This window comes from Onychostoma macrolepis, chromosome 23 (genome assembly GCF_012432095.1).
Source record: "Onychostoma macrolepis isolate SWU-2019 chromosome 23, ASM1243209v1, whole genome shotgun sequence".
Lineage (NCBI taxonomy): Eukaryota > Metazoa > Chordata > Actinopteri > Cypriniformes > Cyprinidae > Onychostoma > Onychostoma macrolepis.
In genome coordinates this window covers 26136855-26158618 of record NC_081177.1, presented here as the reverse complement: position 1 = coordinate 26158618, position 21764 = coordinate 26136855, and the positions used below count along the sequence as shown (strand labels likewise).

Below are 21764 nucleotides of genomic sequence, written 5' to 3'. Positions count from 1 at the left end.
CATCCCAATTAAAAAAAAAAAAAAAAAACAAGTGCTAATTTATCTGTGGTATTACTTGGTGGAAACACCGTATTACTAACATTATTTAAAAATCAAAATGCCATTAAGCATTAGCCAATTTTTTTTAAACATTGTTATTTAAAATAACAAATTCTGCCTTTCATATGCAAGAATTGAAGAATGACCCGTTTAATGAACTTTATCTTGTTCCTTGGGCAGTAGCCTAATGATGGAAACGTAGCTTTTTGTAATCAAGACCTTCAAAATTAAACTCATTCCGAGGAATATTTCTTCATCAAAACAGTGAGTTCATAAAACCCAATAAAATATATATATATATATATTTTTTTTTTTGCATATAATTTTAAAAATATTGATGCTTTTATAAATCCTCTGTCAAAACTATGAACACATGAACGCGCGCTCTCTCACTCCTCCCAGATGACGGAGGCGCGCATGTGTTTCGTCTCAACTCAAGATGGCAACTGGAGCAGACCACGGCTTGAAAAAAATAGTTTGGCAAAGTAAGTTCATGGAGTAATTTTCTACAGACTTCTTACATGCATCGTCATTTCTAAGAGTTCAGCTCAGAGGAGGAGCTGTCAGAAGTTTAAAGAGATGCGTTTATCCTGGGTTTGCTCAGAGAGCTACAGTCGTTTTATGAAGTTGTTTAGGCGTTTGTTTTGGTGTCAATAAGGAGACAAGGTGCAGTAAGGATTGTGTTCCGTTTTCTGCGCTGTGTTTGTCTCAGTACATGTCTTGCATGTGTCATTGAGTCACAGTTTCCGTTAGCTGCTGTGCTAACGTTAGCCAGTGCTGTTCAGTTTCAATTGTGCTCACTTTGATGATTCTGCTCCGGGTGTTTCCGTTTTTACCGGGGAACGGGTCCGTAGCTCGGGCTTCTCCCGCGCGTGCGTTACATTCTGTGAACTTTATCAATGACTTCCGGTCGGCAGAGTTATGGACTGGCATTTGTGTTCACAACATTTGATGAAAACTGGCCATAACACACACACACACACAATTATTTTGAAGATATGGATTCAAAAGTAATTATAAGCTGATGCTCATGGTGTATGTGTGTGTTTTTAAAAGTATTAGAAATGATTATATGCACTTTCATATATCTATACTTCATGGGGTGACCATATTTTAGTTTCCAAAAAGAGGGCAGTAGGGGGCGGGGTTAGTGGGCGGGACATGGGAGGGGCTTCGCTTAACAGTATGATTAGCAAGGCTTTTTTTTTTTTGTTTGTTTGCTTATTTTGTTTTTATAATAAATAAAAAGAAAACAAGTAGATAGAACAGAAAAGGAATAGATAATGCTAGTGTTAGAAGGTCATTATTTATAATAAAAAAGCAGATAAAATTAGAATTAGCATTAGAATTGAGAGTGCTAGAGTTAGAGGGTCGAATGAAGATGAAACAGATGTGTTTTCAGCCATTACTTGAAAATATTAAAGGGGGCATAACACACACAGTTCACCCAATCTCATGCTAATCTTGAGTACGTATAGAGTAGTACTGCATCCTTCATATCTCCAAAAAGTCTTTAGTTTTATCATATTTGTAAAAGAAAGATACGGCTTTACGATTCTTTCCGAAAAACCGAGCTCCTGGAGGCGCGCCGTGGGCGGAGCTAAAGAGTGATGAGCACTTGCGCTGATCGCCAACAAAACAGAGACATTTGATGCTGTTTCACTTATCATCTGCAGTTCTGAATGAAAGGGACCGCTCCATCTTTCATTATTAAACAATGTGCAAATCCAGCGTCGAACTGGGCCTTGTTTCGTTCATCAACAAACACACTTGAGAAACTCCGTTGCATGCTGGGTTCTTCGGGAAGCTCAACAAGGTTATCTTTCCCTCACAACCAAAAACACACTTCTTTAGAGACATTCTTCCCTTCCCGAGCGAGATGGGCGCGCTCTTGCTCTCGCGCTGGTCGATGAGTGCACGGGCGCGTTCTTCCGGGAGAAATGCCCATATAAGGAGTTCCACCCTCGTTTACGTCAGCAAAAGCCACGATCGAAAAACTCTCCGAAACTTGTACGAACCCGGAAGTGAGATTTTTTGGCTCTGTTATACATCCAAATTGTTTTTGAAACTTTGTCCATGCTTAGCATGAGAATCCAACTCTTTTAACGGTGTAAACAACTCTGAATGCATGAAACAGCATTGAACCTCCAGTTGGGCAGGAGGGAACAGTTAATGTAAAAGTCCATGAAAGATTTATCATAGATAGAATGCAAAATGTTTCAGTACAAGCATTTCAGTCAAATGTAATTTATGCAGTATTTCGAACCTTTAACCCAGTTGGGAAAATCAACCCATGGCAACAGTTTAAAAGTAGCCCAATTCTGTGGAAAAAACGAGGACTTGTCAACCCTGCATCCATCAAGAGCTGCAGGAGTCAGATTTGACTGATCACAGGTCGAGAATAAGGAGAGATGACTGACAAGACCATGCTTGAGTATTTGCTGCTCAACAGATCCTGAGCTCATTGACAAATATCTGATCTTGTAAGATGTGCTCCCTTTACACAGAGTGCGTGTGATCGCGAAATCGAAAGTGAAAGTAAACGGCGCAAATGCTCATTCAAAAATATTTAAATACACCGCATACAGATAGCGGCTCCCTGATGGACCAAAATTATATACAATATTAGAGTGTTTAAAGGAGTGGACACGAAAATCGTGTGAGTGAAACACTTGCTGCGGGAGCAGGCGGCAATGGTCAGAAATTTATCGGGAGTGGGATAAAGAAAACAGCCGAATCCCGGACATTTTGGGCGATTAAGAAATCCCAGCCGGACGCATTTTTGTAGGTCCAAAAAGAGGACATGTCCGGGGAGAAGAGGACGTATGGTGACCCTAATATTGCAGTGATTCCAGCCTTCAGCATATTTCCGAGGCTGTAAAATGGCTCAAATTATTTTAAATTAGTGCTGTCAAACGATTAATCGCATCCAAAATAAAAGTTTTTGATTATATAATAAATGTGTGTGTACTGTGTGTGTATATATTTCAGAAAAATGTTATGTTTTTATATTAAATATATTCATGTATAATATAAATTATGAATATAAGTATATATATGTAAATACTTTCAAAATATATACTGTATGTGTGTGTATTTATATATACATAATAAATATACACAGTACACACATTATGTAAACAAATACTTTTATTTTGGATGCAGTTAATTGCGATTAATTGTTTCGCAGCTCTATTTTAAATATATTATTTTTAAATTATATAACTTAATCAGAATAGGAGAAACATCCACAGATCAAGATCTACATGTAAAATAACATTTCTGAAATGTACCACTGAGTATTTTACACACACACACACACACACACATGCATGCTCATTTATAATATTTATAAGCTGTTTTTTACATGTCTGTGCACTCTTCAAGCAGAACAAACTTAAAACAGAAAGTAAAGCGTCTTGGATTTTTTTCATTGATTTTCAGTTCCATGGTGCATCAGCAAAACTGATTCATTGCCATAACTAACAGATTCCTTTATTCGGCATCACAGGAATCAAGGACACCCTCATTGCCGACTGCAGAAAGTCAGAAGTATGGAAGGTCAGTTTGAATGATTTTTTTGTTTTCTCCTGAAGCTTTCTGTTTATATTTTGCACATTTATGGCCATTAAGGGCTCTCCAGGTTCATCTGGCTTGATTGGACTCCCATTGAGCTGAACTGTTTGCTCTTGCTGTAATCCTCTGCTGTATACTAAACACAGAGGCTGGCTCATCTGAGCAGGTCACCTACACAACATTTTCTTTACTATATACTAAACAAAAACCATACTATCTCTTCATCAGATTAAATCTTTTTTTTTTTTTCCTCCAAAAAGCCCCTAAAAATTTGCATTTATCTGCCTCCAGTTTTTGAGTACAACACGCATCTTAACATCCAGTTAACAACCAATACACAAAACCAAGTGCCAACCTTTTTTTTCTTCTTCTTCAATATTCTGTTACATTCACATGTATGTCAGAATACAGAAGAAAATATCTGTCGCTACTTTAGGTTCATCGCAGCTTTAAAGAAAACTGGGATGTAGTGAAAGTTGACGTTCAGTATGTTATATTTCATTTATAGTATTCCAATCGTGGTTTTGGGTTAAATGAAGACAGTCAGTCAGTCAGAGATACAGTATTTGGTAACGCTTTATTTTAAGGTGTCCTTGTTGACCGTTACATGTACTTACTATTATAACAATAAATTATACATAATAACATGCATGTAACCCTAAGCCAAACCCTAATCCTAACCCTATATTAAGTACATGTAGTTATTTAATATTACTCAGTACTTAACTGTATAAACACCGGAACAAGGACACCTTAAAATAAAGTGTAACTTAAAATGTTAAGGTACATTGTAATTACTATGGAAGAAAAATAATGACAAATGTCTTTGAAACAAAAAAGCATGTTGAATTGCACTAACGGAAAAAATAATGCATTGTATTAACATTGCATTTTAATGCCTTGTTTTTCAGGGCTTGCATTTTTAGGGGCTGAAATTTAACATAGTTGTTTATTTAAGCTGTGAATATTTCAATTCAAAATAATTCATATTCACTTCTGAAATAATCAGTCTGTTTAAAAATACGATGTATAATAAGGCAATTTTCGATCCATTTTATTTCACTTTACAAATTCGCTTCCAAAAATTCAGTGGTTAAAATTCAGCAGAAAATTCAGCGTTGCACATCTGCAGGAATAGCAGTAGAGCACCGATGCATGATCTCCAGCTGCTGTCGGCCGCTCACCAGCAGGTGACGCAAGCGGCTGTTGATGAAGACCAAAACAAAACAGTTAAGCATATGTAGAATATGAACGAGCACGCAAGGTTTCACAGTGTTTCAGTCAAACATCTGTTAAAAAAATGCATCATGCGGCTCAGTGGACTAACAGTGACAGCTATTAAAAGACTAAGCTCAGAATACACTTTACTGATGATGCAATACAGGCAGATGAGAACAAAATTCGCGTTCATACCGCACAGTAAGAAAATACTTACTGTCTTGAGGTTTGGCATCTAATTTGGCATCTAATTAATAAAATATACTACGTAGTACGTACAGTAAAGCAGATACAAGCCCACAACCCACAAAGTTTCACCTAACCATTTTTTTCTCCTATAGAAAACCAAGCACGGTAAAGTTAGCTTTAGATCTGATATTCGCTGTATATTCGCAGAGGCTGCTTTAGGTCCAATAATTCATTCAAATTAATGTTTACAGTAAATGCGTAGAGGGCAAGCTGACTAAATGTATATTGGCAAAATCTCGCCTTCCCTACGTATGTGCACTACACAAATATTTTTTAAGAAAATAATTATAGTAATTCACCAAATCGGGGTTTTTTGCGTTCCAAATGTTGTAGTATGTTCCTAGTGACCATTGAATGGTACATACAGTAAGGGAGATATTGACAAAATGTCAAGTAGAAAGTCAGTCTTGTAACTTGCAACGTATTACAACTGTCGGAACATGAGAGAACCCCTTTCTAGGGATCTTTTTTTATGAAAATAATTGTGTACTGTACATATATGAAGGGAGGTATTGGCAAAATCTCACCTGCAGTAAATCACTACGAGTAATAAGATTTGCAGTTTGACAGTGTGTTATTTTAAGTGTTAAAAGTCATTTTAATTCAAATACATTGCTATAGTGCTTAAAAGCTATTTAAATTTGCAGCTACAGTACACGTAGGCAGTCTTGAATTCCTTATTTATGTTAGGGCTGCACGATAGATCGAAATTAAATCAAAATCGTGATTAGACAGAAGCTGCGATTGTCATGCGTATCTTTCAGTGAAGCACGGTTCTGTGATCAGTAGTAAATCTCCTTCCGAAGGCCAGAGGGTGCTCTCGCGCTGAAGCTCCAAATATGGAGTTACTATGAAATAAACAACTATGTTTCAGCCCCTAAAAATGCAAGGCATTAAAATGCAAACACTGTTAATACAATGCATTATTTTTTCAGTTAGTGCAATTCAACATGCTTTTTTGTTTCAAAGACATTTGTCATTATTTTTCTTCCATAAATTACACAGATAATTAAATAAGTAATATTAATTAACAACATATACTTATTATTACATTGCTAAAACTGTCCGGTCCTGCAGATTTGCAGAAGATGATCAGGCCCTTTCTTTCGGAACATGCTTCACAACTCCTTGTTCAAGCTCTTGTTCTGTCCAGGCTGGACTATTGCAGTGCTCTCTTGGCAGGTCTTCCAGCCAGTTCTATCAGACCTTTACAATTAATCCAGAACGCAGCAGCAAGATAAATTTTTAATGAGCCAAAAAGAATGCACGTCACATCTCTGTTTATCAATTTGCACTGGCTACCAATAGCTGCTCGCATAAAATTCAAGGCATTAATGTTTGCCTACAAAACCACCACTGGTTCCGCACCCCTTTACCTAAATTCATTACTTCACACTTATGTGCCTCTAGAAGCTTATGTTCTGCAAGTGAACATCGCTTTATTGTTCATCCCAAAGAGGCACAAAATCACTTTCACGGACTTTTACATTAACTGTTCCCTCCTGGTGGAACAACCTGCCCAACTCGATGCGAGCAGCTGAGTCCTTGGCCATCTTCAAGAATCGCCTAAAAACACATCTCTTCCATCTTTATTTGACCCTCTAACTCTAGCGCTCTCTATTCTAATTCTATTCTCCAAAAAAAATAAAAAAATAAAAAAATTTTGTATTCTATCTATTTTTTTTCTTTTAGTTTATTATACACTTAACAAAATCAAAAAAGGCCTCTAAGACTAGCTTGCTCTATTATTTTTCTATTATATCTGTTTTCTTTTTATTTATTATATAATTTAATAAAAAAACTAAAACCTTGCTACGTGTACTGCGTTTAGCGAACTGAGACTTGTTATAGCACTTGCATATCACTCTTTTTTGGATTTTGATTGCTTCCATTGTCCTCATTTATAATTCGATTTGGATAAAAGCGTCTGCAAAATGACTAAATATAAATGTTATAGGGTTAGTGTCAGGGTTTGGTTTAGGGTTAATTGCTTGTAATTATGCATCAATTCACATTATCTTAATACAATGAATGTTTCACATTCTGTAATTGATGTTAAATCTGTTCTCACAGATCCTCATACTGGACCATTTCACCACGCGACTCCTCTCCTCCTGCTGCAAAATGTCCGATCTCATGTCGGAGGGCATCACAAGTAAGTAAAAGAAGAGATTTTGCTCCAGTTATGTTGAACATCCGGTTCATCCAGCTGTCTGCCGATTCAGTGTTTAAACTTCATTGTGTAGTGAGAGTTGGATGCTCTTCCTTCCTGTGTTTTCCAGAAGGGAAGCTTTTCGTTTCCTCCATATCAAGCAAAAGAATAGACATGTGCTGGATGGGGAATTATTGTCATTACGTGTTACCTCTCGTTTGTTCACAGTTGTGGAGGACCTGTGCAAAAACAGAGAACCAGTTCCAGAGATGAAGGCCATCTATTTCATGACACCTACCGCCAAGGTCAGAGCTCAGGAGACAAATAATAAGCATAATATCACTTACTTTACTGTGATGATCTGTTTGTGACCCGGATGCTTTATATTTACAGTGTGTTGATGCATTTATTAATGACTTCAAACCGAAACCCAAATACAAAGCTGCCTATGTCTTCTTCACTGACTGTGAGTTCACACTGATTTGATTATCTCAGAAGTGGAATGGATTGTGTTAGTGCTGTCAAACGATTAATCATGATTAATCACATCTAAAATAAAAGTTTTTGATTACATAATGTATGTGTGAACTGTTTATTTATTTTGCATATATAAAAACATGCACATACAGTATATATTTTGAAAATATTTACATGTAATTACATGTATTTATATTCCTGTAATTTTTATATATAATATACATTTATTTAATATATAAACAGCATATTTTTAAAACATATGTATGCATGTGTGTGTATTTATATATACATAATAAATATACACAGTACACACACACATATTACGTAAACAAAACCTTTATTTTGGATGTGATTAATCATTTGACAGCACTGTGTTATTTTCAGCAAGAGTGATGTTTTTATTACTTTTATATCAAAATGACTACAGACTGTCCTGATGGTCTCTTCGACAAGATGAAGAAGAACTGTGCCAAGCACATTAAAGTGTGTAAAGAGATCAACATCTCGTTTCTGCCTCTGGAAGCACAGGTGAGTGTATCTGGAGATTCATTTAGACTGTTATGGCTGAGTCTTGTGTTGTTTATGACTGCGTGTGTTGTTTGGGTCACCTGTGCAGGTGTTCAGCTGTGATAACGCAGAGGCCTTCAAGAGCATCTACAGTCCGAACAGTCAGGACAGAGATCAGACGCTGGAGATGATAGCTGATCAGATCGTAGCGCTCTGTGCCACGCTGGACGAGTACCCTGGAGTCAGATACAAGAAGTACAGTCTTACTCACTTCACATGTGCTCAAATTACACCTGATGCTTGAATGGATATTTAATCTACGTTTCTGTAATACATTTTCTGTTCTATGTAGAGATCCGAATCTTTATTATGGAAAGAAGTTGGCTGAACTTGTGGATAATAAACTGGCACGACATTATGAGTTGGATGATAATTCGAAAAAAAAGGTGAGAGAGCTGTTGAGTGTTTACAACAACCTCACATGACTGTGTATCTGATTGATAAGGTTGGATTTAGAGCTGGACAACATAGCTTTTTTTTTAAGATATACTCAGGGCTGGAAATGGGGGGGATGTGGGGGTCGAAGTTCAGGAGTGAATTTCAAGGGGAAGGCGTTTCATTTCCAACTGGTTAGGTTTATTTGGAAATTAAAGTGATTTCTATACTTTATCCATTCAAAAGACTACGAAGGCGATCCCAGTTCTGCACATAAACCTAGCGCGATATATTTGTGTCTATGGTTCTCTGTGCAATGCCGTCTTTTGTGAATGGCCACAATACCTGCAGCCAATGGAAATGCTTCATTATGCCTTGTAGAGAGCTTCATTAATTAAAACGGACAGTTTGTGAGATCGCGATGAACTAAGACGAGTGACAGATTTTGATGATTATAAAGGGAGTTTGCAAACGTGAAGTTGAATTCATAGGACAGTTTTATACATTTTTGATTTTATACAATATTAATATTAAGTTACTTAAATTTTAGGAACACTTGTCTGATTGAGCTCTATTTCGTCAGTGAAAATAGTTCCAAACGAAGTCTGATCCGCTGCCCGTCTTTAAGCAAACACAGCTGTTTCGTTTATGAATGAATCTGCGTTTTTGAACAGATCTAATGAGTCAATGATTCAGTGACCCATTGATAAAGAGAGTCACTTGTTTGATTCCTGAATGAATCAGCCGATCGAACGAATCGATTGAATAAATGATTCAGTGATAAAGAAAGTGACTTGCTGCCACCTACTGGCGCTTCAGATTCATTTCTAAAGTATAAATTAAGTCATTTAAATCGTTTAATATTTCTATGTTCAACACTTTATATTTAAAACATTAATCTCATAACATTGTTATTATGAAATCTTTAAATGCATTAATGCCACCTCTGAGTCTTGTCAAAAAGTCTGTAAATATTCCTTAATGCCACATTTGTGCTCTTCTGTGCCGTGCAAAGATGAATTGTTGATGTCGATTTCATTTGACTAGTAACTTATTCGTCCTGATTGTATCTTATTACTTTAATTGAGTTTATTGTTTGATTAAAGTTTTTGATAAGTTTATAAATCTAAATTTTTTGGCACAAAAAATGACATTTAATAAAGTTAGAAGCATTACAACGGTTAAAAAAACCTTGAAAGTGTCAAATATTGCCGTATAATGGGAAAGTTAATTTCTGTCAACAATCAGAAGGTATTTTAATTTTTTTTTTTAAGTAGGAGCACAAGTGCTCCTGAAAAGAAATGTAAGTGGCGTAGAGTCCTTAAGAATGTAATGCTATCTTTTAAAAACTAATTACAAATGGTTATGCAAAGTTTGAACTATTAAAAATATTATACAGTCATGCAATACTGTAACACTAAAGAAGTGTTTTGAGGGCTTAGTTAAACAGGCCAATTAGAGACGATTACTAATCATTCTCATTTTTTAGTCATTCTTTAATTTCACTAATCAATCTTTTGAAGTGGTTATATTGTAAATATAGATTTTATTTAACATGTACAATTTTATTAAATTGTTTTAAAAAATACATATTTTATTTAAGAAAAAAGGTGGTGTCCCCCAAATTCATGTCTGTGGTGTTACAACAATGGATGTAGCCCCTTTAAGAAAAGGGGGAATTATATTTGGACTACTTCCTGTGTGTAAAGGTCACTGCAATTGCTGGTTGAATCATGGGGAGTACATTCTTTCTTATTAATTTTCTTAAAGTTAGCTAAATTTCTGACAATTTCATGTGTCACACTTTATTAGTGTCTGTGGTGTTATGTTGATAACTTGCAGATCTGACGTATTTTAATCAAAATTTTGATAAATACATACTTATTAATATTTCCAAAATGTCCCCTGATCTTGAAATCATCATGATGGCAGCCTTCATTTTAGAAAAGTCTGGATTTGTCTGTGGTGTTACTGTAACTTGCAATATAAAGTCTGTGGTGTTACTTCAAAATGACATAAGTGGCTGTGTCACCAGTGTTTGATTGAAATTATTTAAAAATCAAAATGTCATAGAAAAAAACCTACATTTTTACATAGCTAGCGTCCCACCAGTGAATTTTGGCCATTTCCACCACCGGATATACTGATGTTCAGAAGTCTTGGGTATTTTTTTAAAGGAAGGAAATGAATAGTTTTCTACAGCAAGGATGCATTAAATTGATCAAAAGTGACTAAAGAGATTTTTAACTTTGTTCATCAAAGAATCTTATAAAAATTACTTTTCCTCAAATATTAAGCAGGACCACTTTTTTCATCATTGATGATAATCAGAAATGTTTCTTGAGAAATGTTTCTACACTGAAGACTGGAGTAATGATGCTGAAAATTCAGCTTTGATCACAGGATTAAATTACGTTTACGATATATTCAGATAGAAAGCAGTTATTTTAAGTCATAATATTACTATATTTTCTGTAGATCAAATAAATGTAACCTTGGTGAGCAGAAGAGACTTTAAACATTAAAAAAATCGTACTAACCCCAAACTTTTGAACGAAGGTGTATTTCAGGCTTTTTGACAAGATTTGTACTTATTAATATATGAAATGAAAGTCTAACTTAATTCAGGTGTTTAAAGCTAGAAGTAAAATACAGTACAAAACACATGGGAATTAAATTTGAAAAAAAAAGTTACAAAATGGTAGAAAAAAAATCAGTGGCTTGATGGATTGCTGACAAACTGAATCAGTTTCATTGGATAAGACATTTTGAAAGAACTGATTGAGGAAAATGAATTGCCAACTGTATAAGCTCAAGTTTTGTAGGAGAGGCTGTAGTAGGATTGGTAAATCAGGCTTTTTTATATATATATATTTTTAAGCTATAATGTTTGTAATCTTGTTCTTTTTCTGATGTGGCCTTATAAGTGATATTTCTGCTTGCACAAACGGCCTCTTCAGTAATTTCCTTTCGCATTCAGGGAAAAACGCAGGCCCAGCTTCTGATTGTTGACCGTGCGCTGGACCCTGTTAGTCCTATTCTTCACGAGCTCACCTACCAGGCCATGGCTTATGACCTCATACCAATAAAGGACAACACCTATGAGTATGACACCGCAACTTAATTCAGCCAAATCACTTAATCTTTATTTACTTTAACAGACATCCCTGCTCTTATTTTGGTTTTTCTGTGTATTGGTGTTTTTCTGTGTGTCTTCTCTTAGGTATAAGTTAAAGGATGGCGCTAAGAAAGACGCTCTACTGAATGACGAGGATGAATTATGGGTCAAACTACGTCACATGCACATTGCTGAGGTCACTGGGTGAGTAGAATTACTTGTTCATTTGAGCTCAATCTCTGCTATCTGACACACAAACATTGGGTGCTTGGTTTTATTTAAACTGGACTGTGTGTCAGTACCTTTCTGTATTCAAAAAATACACCACAGTTCACTAATGTAAACTAATTTTATGAAATATTATTGCAGTTCAAAATAACTTTTTTATGTGAATATATGGTAAAATGACATTTATTTCTGTGATCAAAGCTGAATTTTCAGCATCATTACTCCAGTCTTCAGTGTCACATGATTCTTCAGAAATCAACCTAATATGCTGATTTAATGCTCAAGAAACATTTCTGATTATTATCAATGTTGAAAACGGTTGTGCTGCTTCATATTTTGAGAAACCGCCATGTAATTTCCAGGTAATTAGAAAGTTTAGAAGAACAGCATTTATTTGAAATAGAAATCTTCTGTAATATGATAATAAATGTTATTTGCGGTCAATACATCCTTGATGAATAAATGTCAAAAAAAAAAAAACTTTTATATATAATGCATTATAAAAGTAGGTTTAATGCATTAATTATGCCTTGTAATGCAGCATATAAAGCATTGTATGATTTCATGAATAATTATTACAACAGTTATAATATATTACAAAACTTAACCATTCATTGTTACAACTTTAGAAAGTATAATGCATTAAAACACAAACAAACTTTCAAATATTGTAATGCATTTTAACTTTGGTTAGTTATTTATTAAGAAGATATAATGCTTTAAAATGCACATTAAAGTAAAGTGTTCTTAGTAAAAAATCACACTGACCCCAAACTCCTTTCTCCTTGGAGCTTGTTGCAGTGCATTATGGGATTGCTTTATTCACTAAAGAACGTATAAATGATTATGCAAAGATAAATGCATTGTAGCTTTGGTATTTGCCAAATGGGGTTTATGTGCAACAAACTTCCCTATTCTGTAAAACAAGCAGATGTGATGTTAAGCACAAAACCTACTATAATATTGTCATAAATATCCTTTTGAATGCAACCAGCACTAGTATTGTATTTATTTATTCCAAAGGCAAATCCCCAAACTGGTGAAGGAAATCTCTGCCAGCAGAGGTGAGAAGAAACAGGCTGATGATAAGGTACAGTATATTTTTACAATTAATTACACCTCCAAACAATAACAGAAGTGTCCAGTTGCAGATTCCCTCATATGAGTGTGTCATAGATGCCTGTCATTGGCAGATCTCAATCGGAGGCCTATCACAGCTCATGAAGAAGATGCCAGGCTTCCGCAAGCAGATGACTCAGGTAATGGAGCCACCTCGCATGTCCTGAAAGAGCGTGCTATCACATGACACCTGTGACTGTGAAAGATCACATTCATACTGCCTATACATTCAATAGTGGCGGTCGAGGCTGCCTAAAATACTCACTTGCCGTTTAACGTTTCTCTCCCTCAGAAAACTGTCCACTTATGTTTAGCTGAGGATCTGATGAGTCATTACCAGAAGAATGTAGAAAAACTCTGCAAAGCTGAACAGGTAAAGCTTAATGATGCCTTGAGAGAAAGGATGCCCTCTTCTGTCGAGAGTGTCTCACATGGTCTCTTTGTGCTTTGCATGTAGGATCTGGCTGTAGGTGCAGATGCTGAAGGACAGAAGGTCAAGGACCCCATGAGGACGTTACTTCCTGTGCTGTTACACCCACATGACACCACTGACAAGATCCGGGCCGTTCTTCTCTACATCTTCAGTCTGAACGGTGCACATCTCTCGTTTCTTGTCATGTAGTGATTGCCTTTCAAAAGTTTGGGATCAGTAAGATTTTTTGTTTTTTTAAAGTAGTTTCTTCTGCTCATCATTAGATCAAAAATACAGAAACAAACTATAATTTTGTGAAATGTTGCAATTTAAAATAACTGCTTTCTATTTTAATATATTTTAAAATGTAATTTATTTCTGTGACGCAGCACTGAATTTTCAGCATCATTACTCCAGTCTTCAGTGTCACATGATCCTTCAGAAATCAATCTAATATGATGATTTATAATCCGTGTCATATACAGTTGTGGGACCTGTGATACTTTTTTTCAGAATTCTTTGATAAATAAAAGCATTTATTTAAAATTCAAATCTTTTTTTACACTACTGTTCAAAAGTTTTATTTAGCAATGATGTGTTAAATGGATAAAAAGTGATAGTAAAGACTTATTTTGTTAGAAAAGAGTTCTATTTTGAATAAATGCTGTTCTTTTTAACTTTTTATTCATCAAAGAAACAAGTATCACACGTTACACACAAATTTTAAACAGCACAGCAGTTTCGATACTGATAATAAATCAGCATAATACAATGATTTCTGAAGGATCGTGTGACGCTGAAGACTGGAGTAATGATGCTGAAAATTCAGCGCTGCGTCACAGAAATAAATTATATTTTAAAGTATATTAAAATAGGAAACCAATATTAGGAATTGCAATAATATTTCACAATATTCCTATTTTTTTTCTTTTTTTTTTGATCAAATGAATGCAGCCTTAATGAGCAGAAGAGACTCCATTAAAAATCCTACTGATCCCAAACTTTTGAACGGCAGTGTATGTTTTCCTGCTGGATGAGTGCAGCTGAACGTGTGTGTGTTTGTGTGATGAGCAGGTACGACAGCGGAGAACCTGAATAAACTGATTCAGCATGTGAAAATCGAGGACGAGAGCGGGTATATCCTGAACTGGAAACATCTGGGAGTTCCCATCATATCCACGGTGAGTCCACGGATGCTTTCGGTCTCCTCTGGCACTGCTTCTTTTCCTACTGATATTGCATAATTCACTCATGTTGGTGACTTATTATTTGGTTAATTGCAGTTTTGTAGTTTGGAATGTATTTGTTATCCATACAAACTAAATTTCATGACACTCAGTGGCATTTTCGAAGTATTGATTTTTGACGGTTCTGTTTGGATGTGTGAAATACAACTGCTGTTTTACAGGAATTTATTCTTCCTGATACTCAGTTTTTCACCTCCATCTCTCCTCTTAACAGCCGAGCATGTTCTCATTTCGAAAACAATCTCGGAGAGACCGGTCAGATGAGGAGACTTACAAAGTGTCTCGCTGGACACCCATCATTAAAGATGTAATGGAGGTGAGTGACACGTAGTCCTAAACGTCAGTTGCCCACAGTCACATGTTACAGAGCAACAGTGTTGAGCAAGTTACTCTGAAAATGTAATTAATTACTGATTACTTATTGCTCCTTTTAAAAGTAATCACGTTACTGTTCTGATTACTTTATTTCAAATTACGTTACTTTTTTCTGTGACTACATCCATGAAATTTACATGAAATCCCAGCATAAACGCTTACAATAAATATTTGTTGTTAAAGCATCAACATTCACAGAACACTGTTATTTTTAACTGAAGCAAGCATAGGCTGCTGCATACGTGGTTTGGCATGGCATAATGCCAGCAAATATATGCTTTTATAATCTCTAAAAACATGACATCTCAGTTCATCACGATCTCACAAGTGTTATTCAATTCAAGTGTGCTTTATTGGCATGACAAAAACTATACATTTGAGCTGCTTACAAACACAATAATATTGTTATAACACAATGAATATATGCATAATGAATCTTTCATAATGTCTACAATTAGTGTGTTATAACGAGAGGATTCGTGAGCATGCACATTCCTGATTGGCCATTGCGTTCCTGAAATCAACATTGCTCAATGTTGCAAACACGCTTTTTACAATCTAGATTATAAAACACTGCATTCTGTCAGCAATGTAACTTGGCAGTAACGTATAGAGACCTCGGCTTGTAACTATACACTACTATTTTGAAAATTATAACGCCGTTACTAAAAAAGTAATCAAATTACAGTAAGTAATGCGTTACTGCCCAACACTGCAGAGCAAACTGTCTAAAGCGCAGATACAAACATAGCAGGGCTCAACAGTAAAGATGTTTTCATCACAGATCATTTTTTATTGTGCTATGTCCACTACACACAATATTAGATAGATTAAATTATTTCTATCAAAACAAACATTTAAGGACTTATTTATTGACTCAGAATGACGTTGACATCGGATGTTAACAATTTTTATTACATTTAAGTGCATTTAAAAAATCTTTTATGGATTTTTTATTTTTATTTGTATCTGCCATGAAATAGCCAATGCAGCTGAAATGGCAATAAATTTAAATACACCCAACCTTTTTATTTTATTTTAATTTTTTTTATTAACCACAATATATTTGCCACAAATTGAAACAGCAACAAGTTGAGAATTATAGATATAATGCAACCATAAATTTATATACTGAAAAATTTAATATTTATGTTTGCAAGACATAAAAATGGATGTACAAATTTCCATCAAGTCAAGTAACTGTCCTGAAGCGCTCTCACGCTGCCCTTGGGCTGGCAGGCCGTCCTTATTGTTGAGCCCCGATATATAATACAGCAGGATATGAGCTTACAGTTATAATGTATAATGTGAATAAGACCCTGTTGCACATATGTATTGTTCAGAGCTAAGGCTACTGACATTATATTACAGGTTATGACTGACAGATCAAATGTCATGCTTCCCGAAATTATAAAAAGACAATGTCTTATTTTCTTGTCAGCTATATATAGCACGGGTAAAATTCATAGGGTTAGACAGTCGTGTTGATTTCCAGGAGGGCAGTTTCCTTTTAAAGTGAAAAGAAACATTGAATTGCACAAGTTCGGTCAGACAGGTTTAGGGTTGCAAAGGGGCGGAAAATTTTCGGAAACTTTCCATGGGAACTTCATCTGGGGAACTTTGGAAATATTCCAAATTTGAAACTTACCAGGAATTTATGGGAATTTACGGAATTTAAGGGAATTTATGGAATTAATTGGAAATTTATAAAACTGTATCATATACAAACAGAATTATATATTTTTTTGATCATAGGCTCACTTGCATGCAAACTAATACAAATTTTAATAATGACATTTTTGGGGGGGAATCTGTGATGCTTTTTTTAGGATTTATTGATGAATAAAAACTTATGAACAGTTTATCAAAATAGAAATATTTTCTAACAATATAAGTCTTTGCTACTACTTTTTAAAAATTAATTTAACACATCCTTGTTGAATAAAAGTATTAATTTATTTCCAAAAAAGAGAAAAGATACTGACCCCAAACTTTTGAATGGTAGTGTATTGTTAAAAAAGGATTTCTATTTTAAATAAATGTTTTTTTTTTTTTTAAACTCTTTATTCATCAAAGAATCCTGAAAAAAGAATCACAGGTAATAATAAGCAGCACAACTGTTTCCAAAATTGATAATAAATAAGCATATTAGAATGATGTCTGAAAAATCATGTGACACTGAAGACTGTAGCTTTGCATCACAGAAATACATTATATTTTAAAGTATATTACAACAGAAAACCAATATTTTAAATTGTAATACCGGCAATACTGCACAATATCACTTTTTTTTCTGTATTTTTGATCAAATAAATGAAGGCTTGATGAGCAAAAGATATGCAATGTTTAAAAACATTAAAAATAGTAATGTGTCCAAACTTTTGACCAGTACTGCACTTCTGTATGATAACAGAAAACTTGCTATCAGAAAGAGCATCACAGCTTGAGCTATATAGCACATACCTCATAAAATGTCTAGCTGCTGTATAAACACTTTTTGGTATTTATTAGTTAAACGTGAATCCCATAGATCAAATATATTTAGAATATCAAAACTTAGATGTAGTCTTTGGGCTCAAATGCAGAAAGTGCGGCTTCAGAGAAAATGGAGGGGAATCCCTCTCTTAGGTGACTAGAGAGGATTTACATTTACATTTATGCATTTGGCAGACGCTTTTTATCCAAAGCGACTTACATTGCATTCAAGTTACAGTTTTTACATTTTACATACTGGGAATCGAACCCATGATCTTGGCGTTGCTAGCGCCATGCTCTACTATTTGAGCTACAGGAAAGATTGTGTGTGGGGGGAGGGTCATTTTTAGACTTTTGTTTTATTATTCTCTCACCTAAACGTTTGTTCAGTCAGTGTATTTGTTTTTACTATGGTATAGCCTAATTTAGTTGCACAGTATGTTACACACAGCACTAGGAAGTTTTAAACATTTTTGTAATATTCATGTAATTTATATGAATATTTACCAAGATGGACATTTTGATATTTTGTGTGCAGGATTTAAGAAATGATCTGTGCATGTTAAGGAGGAAAGCACAGTGCATGTAGGGGGTGTGGCCTCAGTAGCCCTGCAGTAAGCAGTGTGCTGTGTGCTATTGAGCAATGTGTAGAGTAGAAATTAAACTGAAATTGCATTAAATCTGGTTGTTTTTAACCAAGATTATGCTGTTCTTCAAATTAAGTTTTTGTTCTCAACTACATTTAAGTTCCCAGTTCCTGCAATTTAGCAAATTTCCAGTTTATTCCCATTAATTCCCGTTAATTCCCATGGAAAGTTTCCAGTCTTGAAAATTCCCGGAATTTTGCAACCCTAGACAGGTTCACAGCAGCCACCATGAGAATAGTATTGATCTTAGTTTCTTGTTGTACACTTCTGTAGCTTCTATAATGCCCCTTATTGAACTGTAGACTGTTTTTGTTACTGTAGCTTCAAGTCTTCTATGTAAATAACTATGTATCCCTGCATAAGGCAGATCAAGTTGCTGAATACTTAAAATATATTACATATGTGGTCATATATAAATGAGCTCATAGTTGTGAAACTGCGAAATGAAAATTCTTTCATTATTTACTCACCCTCATGTGGCCCCAAATCTCTATGGCTTGCTTTCTTCTGTGAAATACAAATGAAGATATTTGCAATGAAATGTGAGAGATTTCTGTCCCTCCATTGAAAATCCATTCCACCATCATTTTTAAATTTTAAATAATATGTAAGGACACGGTAAAATTAATTCATATGAATCGAGTGGTTTAATTCAAATCTTCTGAGGAGACACGATGACTTTGAATGGATTTAATACACAAATATTATGTAAAAGTTACGTTTTAGTCATTAGTGAGAAGAGCCAATAAAGATGAACGTCTTGTTGTATATTGATAAATCAGCTCGTGTCGGTTAAATCTGTCTCTGTGTGTGTGTGTGTGTGTGTGTGTGTGTGTGTGTTGGCAGGATGCCGTGGAGAACAAACTGGAGGCCAAAGACTGGCCGTATCAGTCTGAATGTCCGTCTGCGTGGAACGGCTCTCGTGCTGTAAGGTAGGGCCAGAGAGACTGATTCACACACTTCACAAGTCTCTTACATAACAAATTATTAACTTTAATTTTGCTTAAGATACACCCTTAAATCAATATTGTACGGTGAGTACAGCAGCAGCTGTGGCATACATTCATGGCAGCTCATCCATCAGTTTGAAACCGTAAATCCCGAATGTTTCATTATAATTGTTGAGTGTGAAGTTCAATGTCTCTCTCTTCATTCCTCTGGCTGTCAGAGTGGTGAGGTAAGACGAGAGGGAAGATCGGCCCTTTGGGTTATTGCCTGTTCTTTCTGTGTGCACACAACATTACACATATTAGGTTTCATTTCTTTGTGTTGCTTTATTTATTTATTTATCAAATAACATGGGCCTACCTAAAGTTTAAAGGCTTCTCAATTCCTGCTGATGATCTAATTGCATGGTATCATAGATCATACATTACCGTTCAAAGGTTTGGGGTCAGAAATATCGATTGACTGGTTGATGGAAAGACATTAATACCTTTTATTCCGGGCATATCAAATTGATCAAAAATGACTGAAAAGACATTTATAATGTTATAAAAGAATTCCGTTTCAAATAAATGCTGATTTAATCATTTGAATTCACTTAAAATATTAACCAAATTTACACCAGGCTTATGTAATGTAATGTAATATAATATAACATTTTCAGATACAGAGATTGTTTCCAGGTATTAATTGCTTAGCAGTTTTTTTTTTTTTTTTTTGTGGTTTTAAAGAATTACAAATATAACCAGGGTTTGGTTGGTTTGTTTATTTTGCATGAAATTAATATTAAATTAATAAATCAGGGTGTATCAAACTGATGAAAAGTGTCCGTAAAGACATGTATAATGTTACAAAAATTTCTATTTCAAATAAATATTTTTTGTTCATCAAAAAATCCTTTAAAAAAAATCCTGGATCACAGTTGAAGCAGTCCAGCTGTTTTCAACATTGATAATAATAATAAATATTATTTTATTTATAAGCAGCAAATACGTATATTAGATTGATTTCTGAAGGATCATGTGACACTGAAGACTGGAGTAATGATGCTTAAAAATCAGCTTTGATCACAGAAATAAATTATATTTTACAATATATTCACATAGAAAACAGCTGTTTTAAATTGTAATAATATTTCACAATATTACTGTTTTTCTGGTTTTTGATCAAATAAAAGTCAGCCATGGTGAGCAAAAAAAAAAAAAAAAACCTTTCAAAAACAAACACACAAAAAAAATCTTGCGACCCCCAAACTTGTGAACAGTAATGTGTGTGTACATAAAGTATTTTCTAATGCAGCGTGTGGTTTAACGTGTGCTACATGGATCGGTCTGTGTCCTGTCAGTGCGCGGCAGAAGCACAAGGGCAGCTCTCCGGATGATCTCAGGAGCGGCTCGCGGCTCATCGTCTTTGTTCTGGGTGGGGTCAGTTACTCAGAAATGCGCTGTGCTTATGAAGTCACACATGCTAATAAATCCTGCGAAGTCATCATTGGTAAGAGTCCATACTCATGATTCACTAAACCTGAAAGAGGCTTAAAATGCTGCCTGTGTTTTGAAAAGGTTTAAATAATGCCTTTTTTTGTTGTATGTAGGCTCGACGCACATCCTGACTCCACGCAGTCTGCTGGAGGACATTTATAACCTGGGCAAACAGCCCATGGAAAGCTTCACCATCGAGGAGGACAAACCCTGAGCGGCCTCCTCCTCCTCCTCTCAGGACTGAAGGGAACAGATCTCATACAGCATTGTTTCTCATTTACTTAAAAGCTTATCACGTGAAAATAACAAACCAATAGTTGTACATTTTGAGGTCATTTCATTTCTAAAACTGTGTTGTGCTCAGTTTAGGTTATATATAACGTTAACATTAACCAGTGATCAACGTAGTTGAGGTATTAAGGCTTTTTTAATTGTGTTAAATAGCTTTATAAAATACTAAAAATTAAAACATTATCCAATAATATGCATCATGATTAAGGACTTGCGTAACACCCAATTAGTTTAATAACCCTTTAATACAAAAGCTAAAAATAGATCGGCTCATAACCAGAGCCTTACAAACTGGTGCCTTTATTTACCAGTGATAGTGAAACGCTTGCACTGGACTTTCTGTAACACTTTTTTGTATTTATATCTCGCACACTAACGGTAGTTACTTGTAAAATCCTCCTGACTGTCAATTTGAAAAGATGTTTTAATATTTTCCAGTTTGTTTTTGAATTAGGTTGAATTGTACATATGTATTGTGCTGCTGGAGTGTTTGGCTTGTATAAAACATTTACTCATGAATGAAAAAATGAGGGATTTAACAGATTTAATGCTTGATATTTGATATTGAACAACTGACAAAACATGAATGACGTGGTTCAATTCTTCTGTTTGGTTTGTAATATGGTCTGTCTAATGCCAACTGTACTTCTACATAAAAATATATTGTCTCTATGTGTGATTTCATGGATTTGCATGTAATGCCATTTCTGAAGAAAACGCAAAAGGGGATTTTTAGGCAGGCACGGCACCAGCTGTTTGTTAATATCCAGTGA

General features: G+C 35.0%; 1 protein-coding gene across 1 annotated transcript; it reads left to right on the top strand.

Annotated features, from left to right (window-relative positions):
- Window positions 1–413: 413 nt before the first annotated feature.
- On the top strand, window positions 414–21663 carry stxbp3 (syntaxin binding protein 3). Its single transcript, XM_058762978.1, has 19 exons — window positions 414–524; window positions 3551–3600; window positions 7156–7237; window positions 7463–7539; window positions 7628–7700; window positions 8139–8239; window positions 8328–8473; window positions 8571–8664; window positions 11634–11758; window positions 11877–11975; window positions 13023–13089; window positions 13193–13258; window positions 13411–13491; window positions 13576–13711; window positions 14605–14711; window positions 14992–15093; window positions 19121–19206; window positions 20565–20713; window positions 20814–21663. Exons 1-19 carry the CDS (start codon window positions 479–481, stop codon window positions 20912–20914), a joined length of 1788 nt encoding a protein of 595 aa, XP_058618961.1. The 5' UTR covers window positions 414–478; the 3' UTR covers window positions 20915–21663.
- The last annotated feature ends 101 nt before the right edge of the window (window positions 21664–21764 follow it).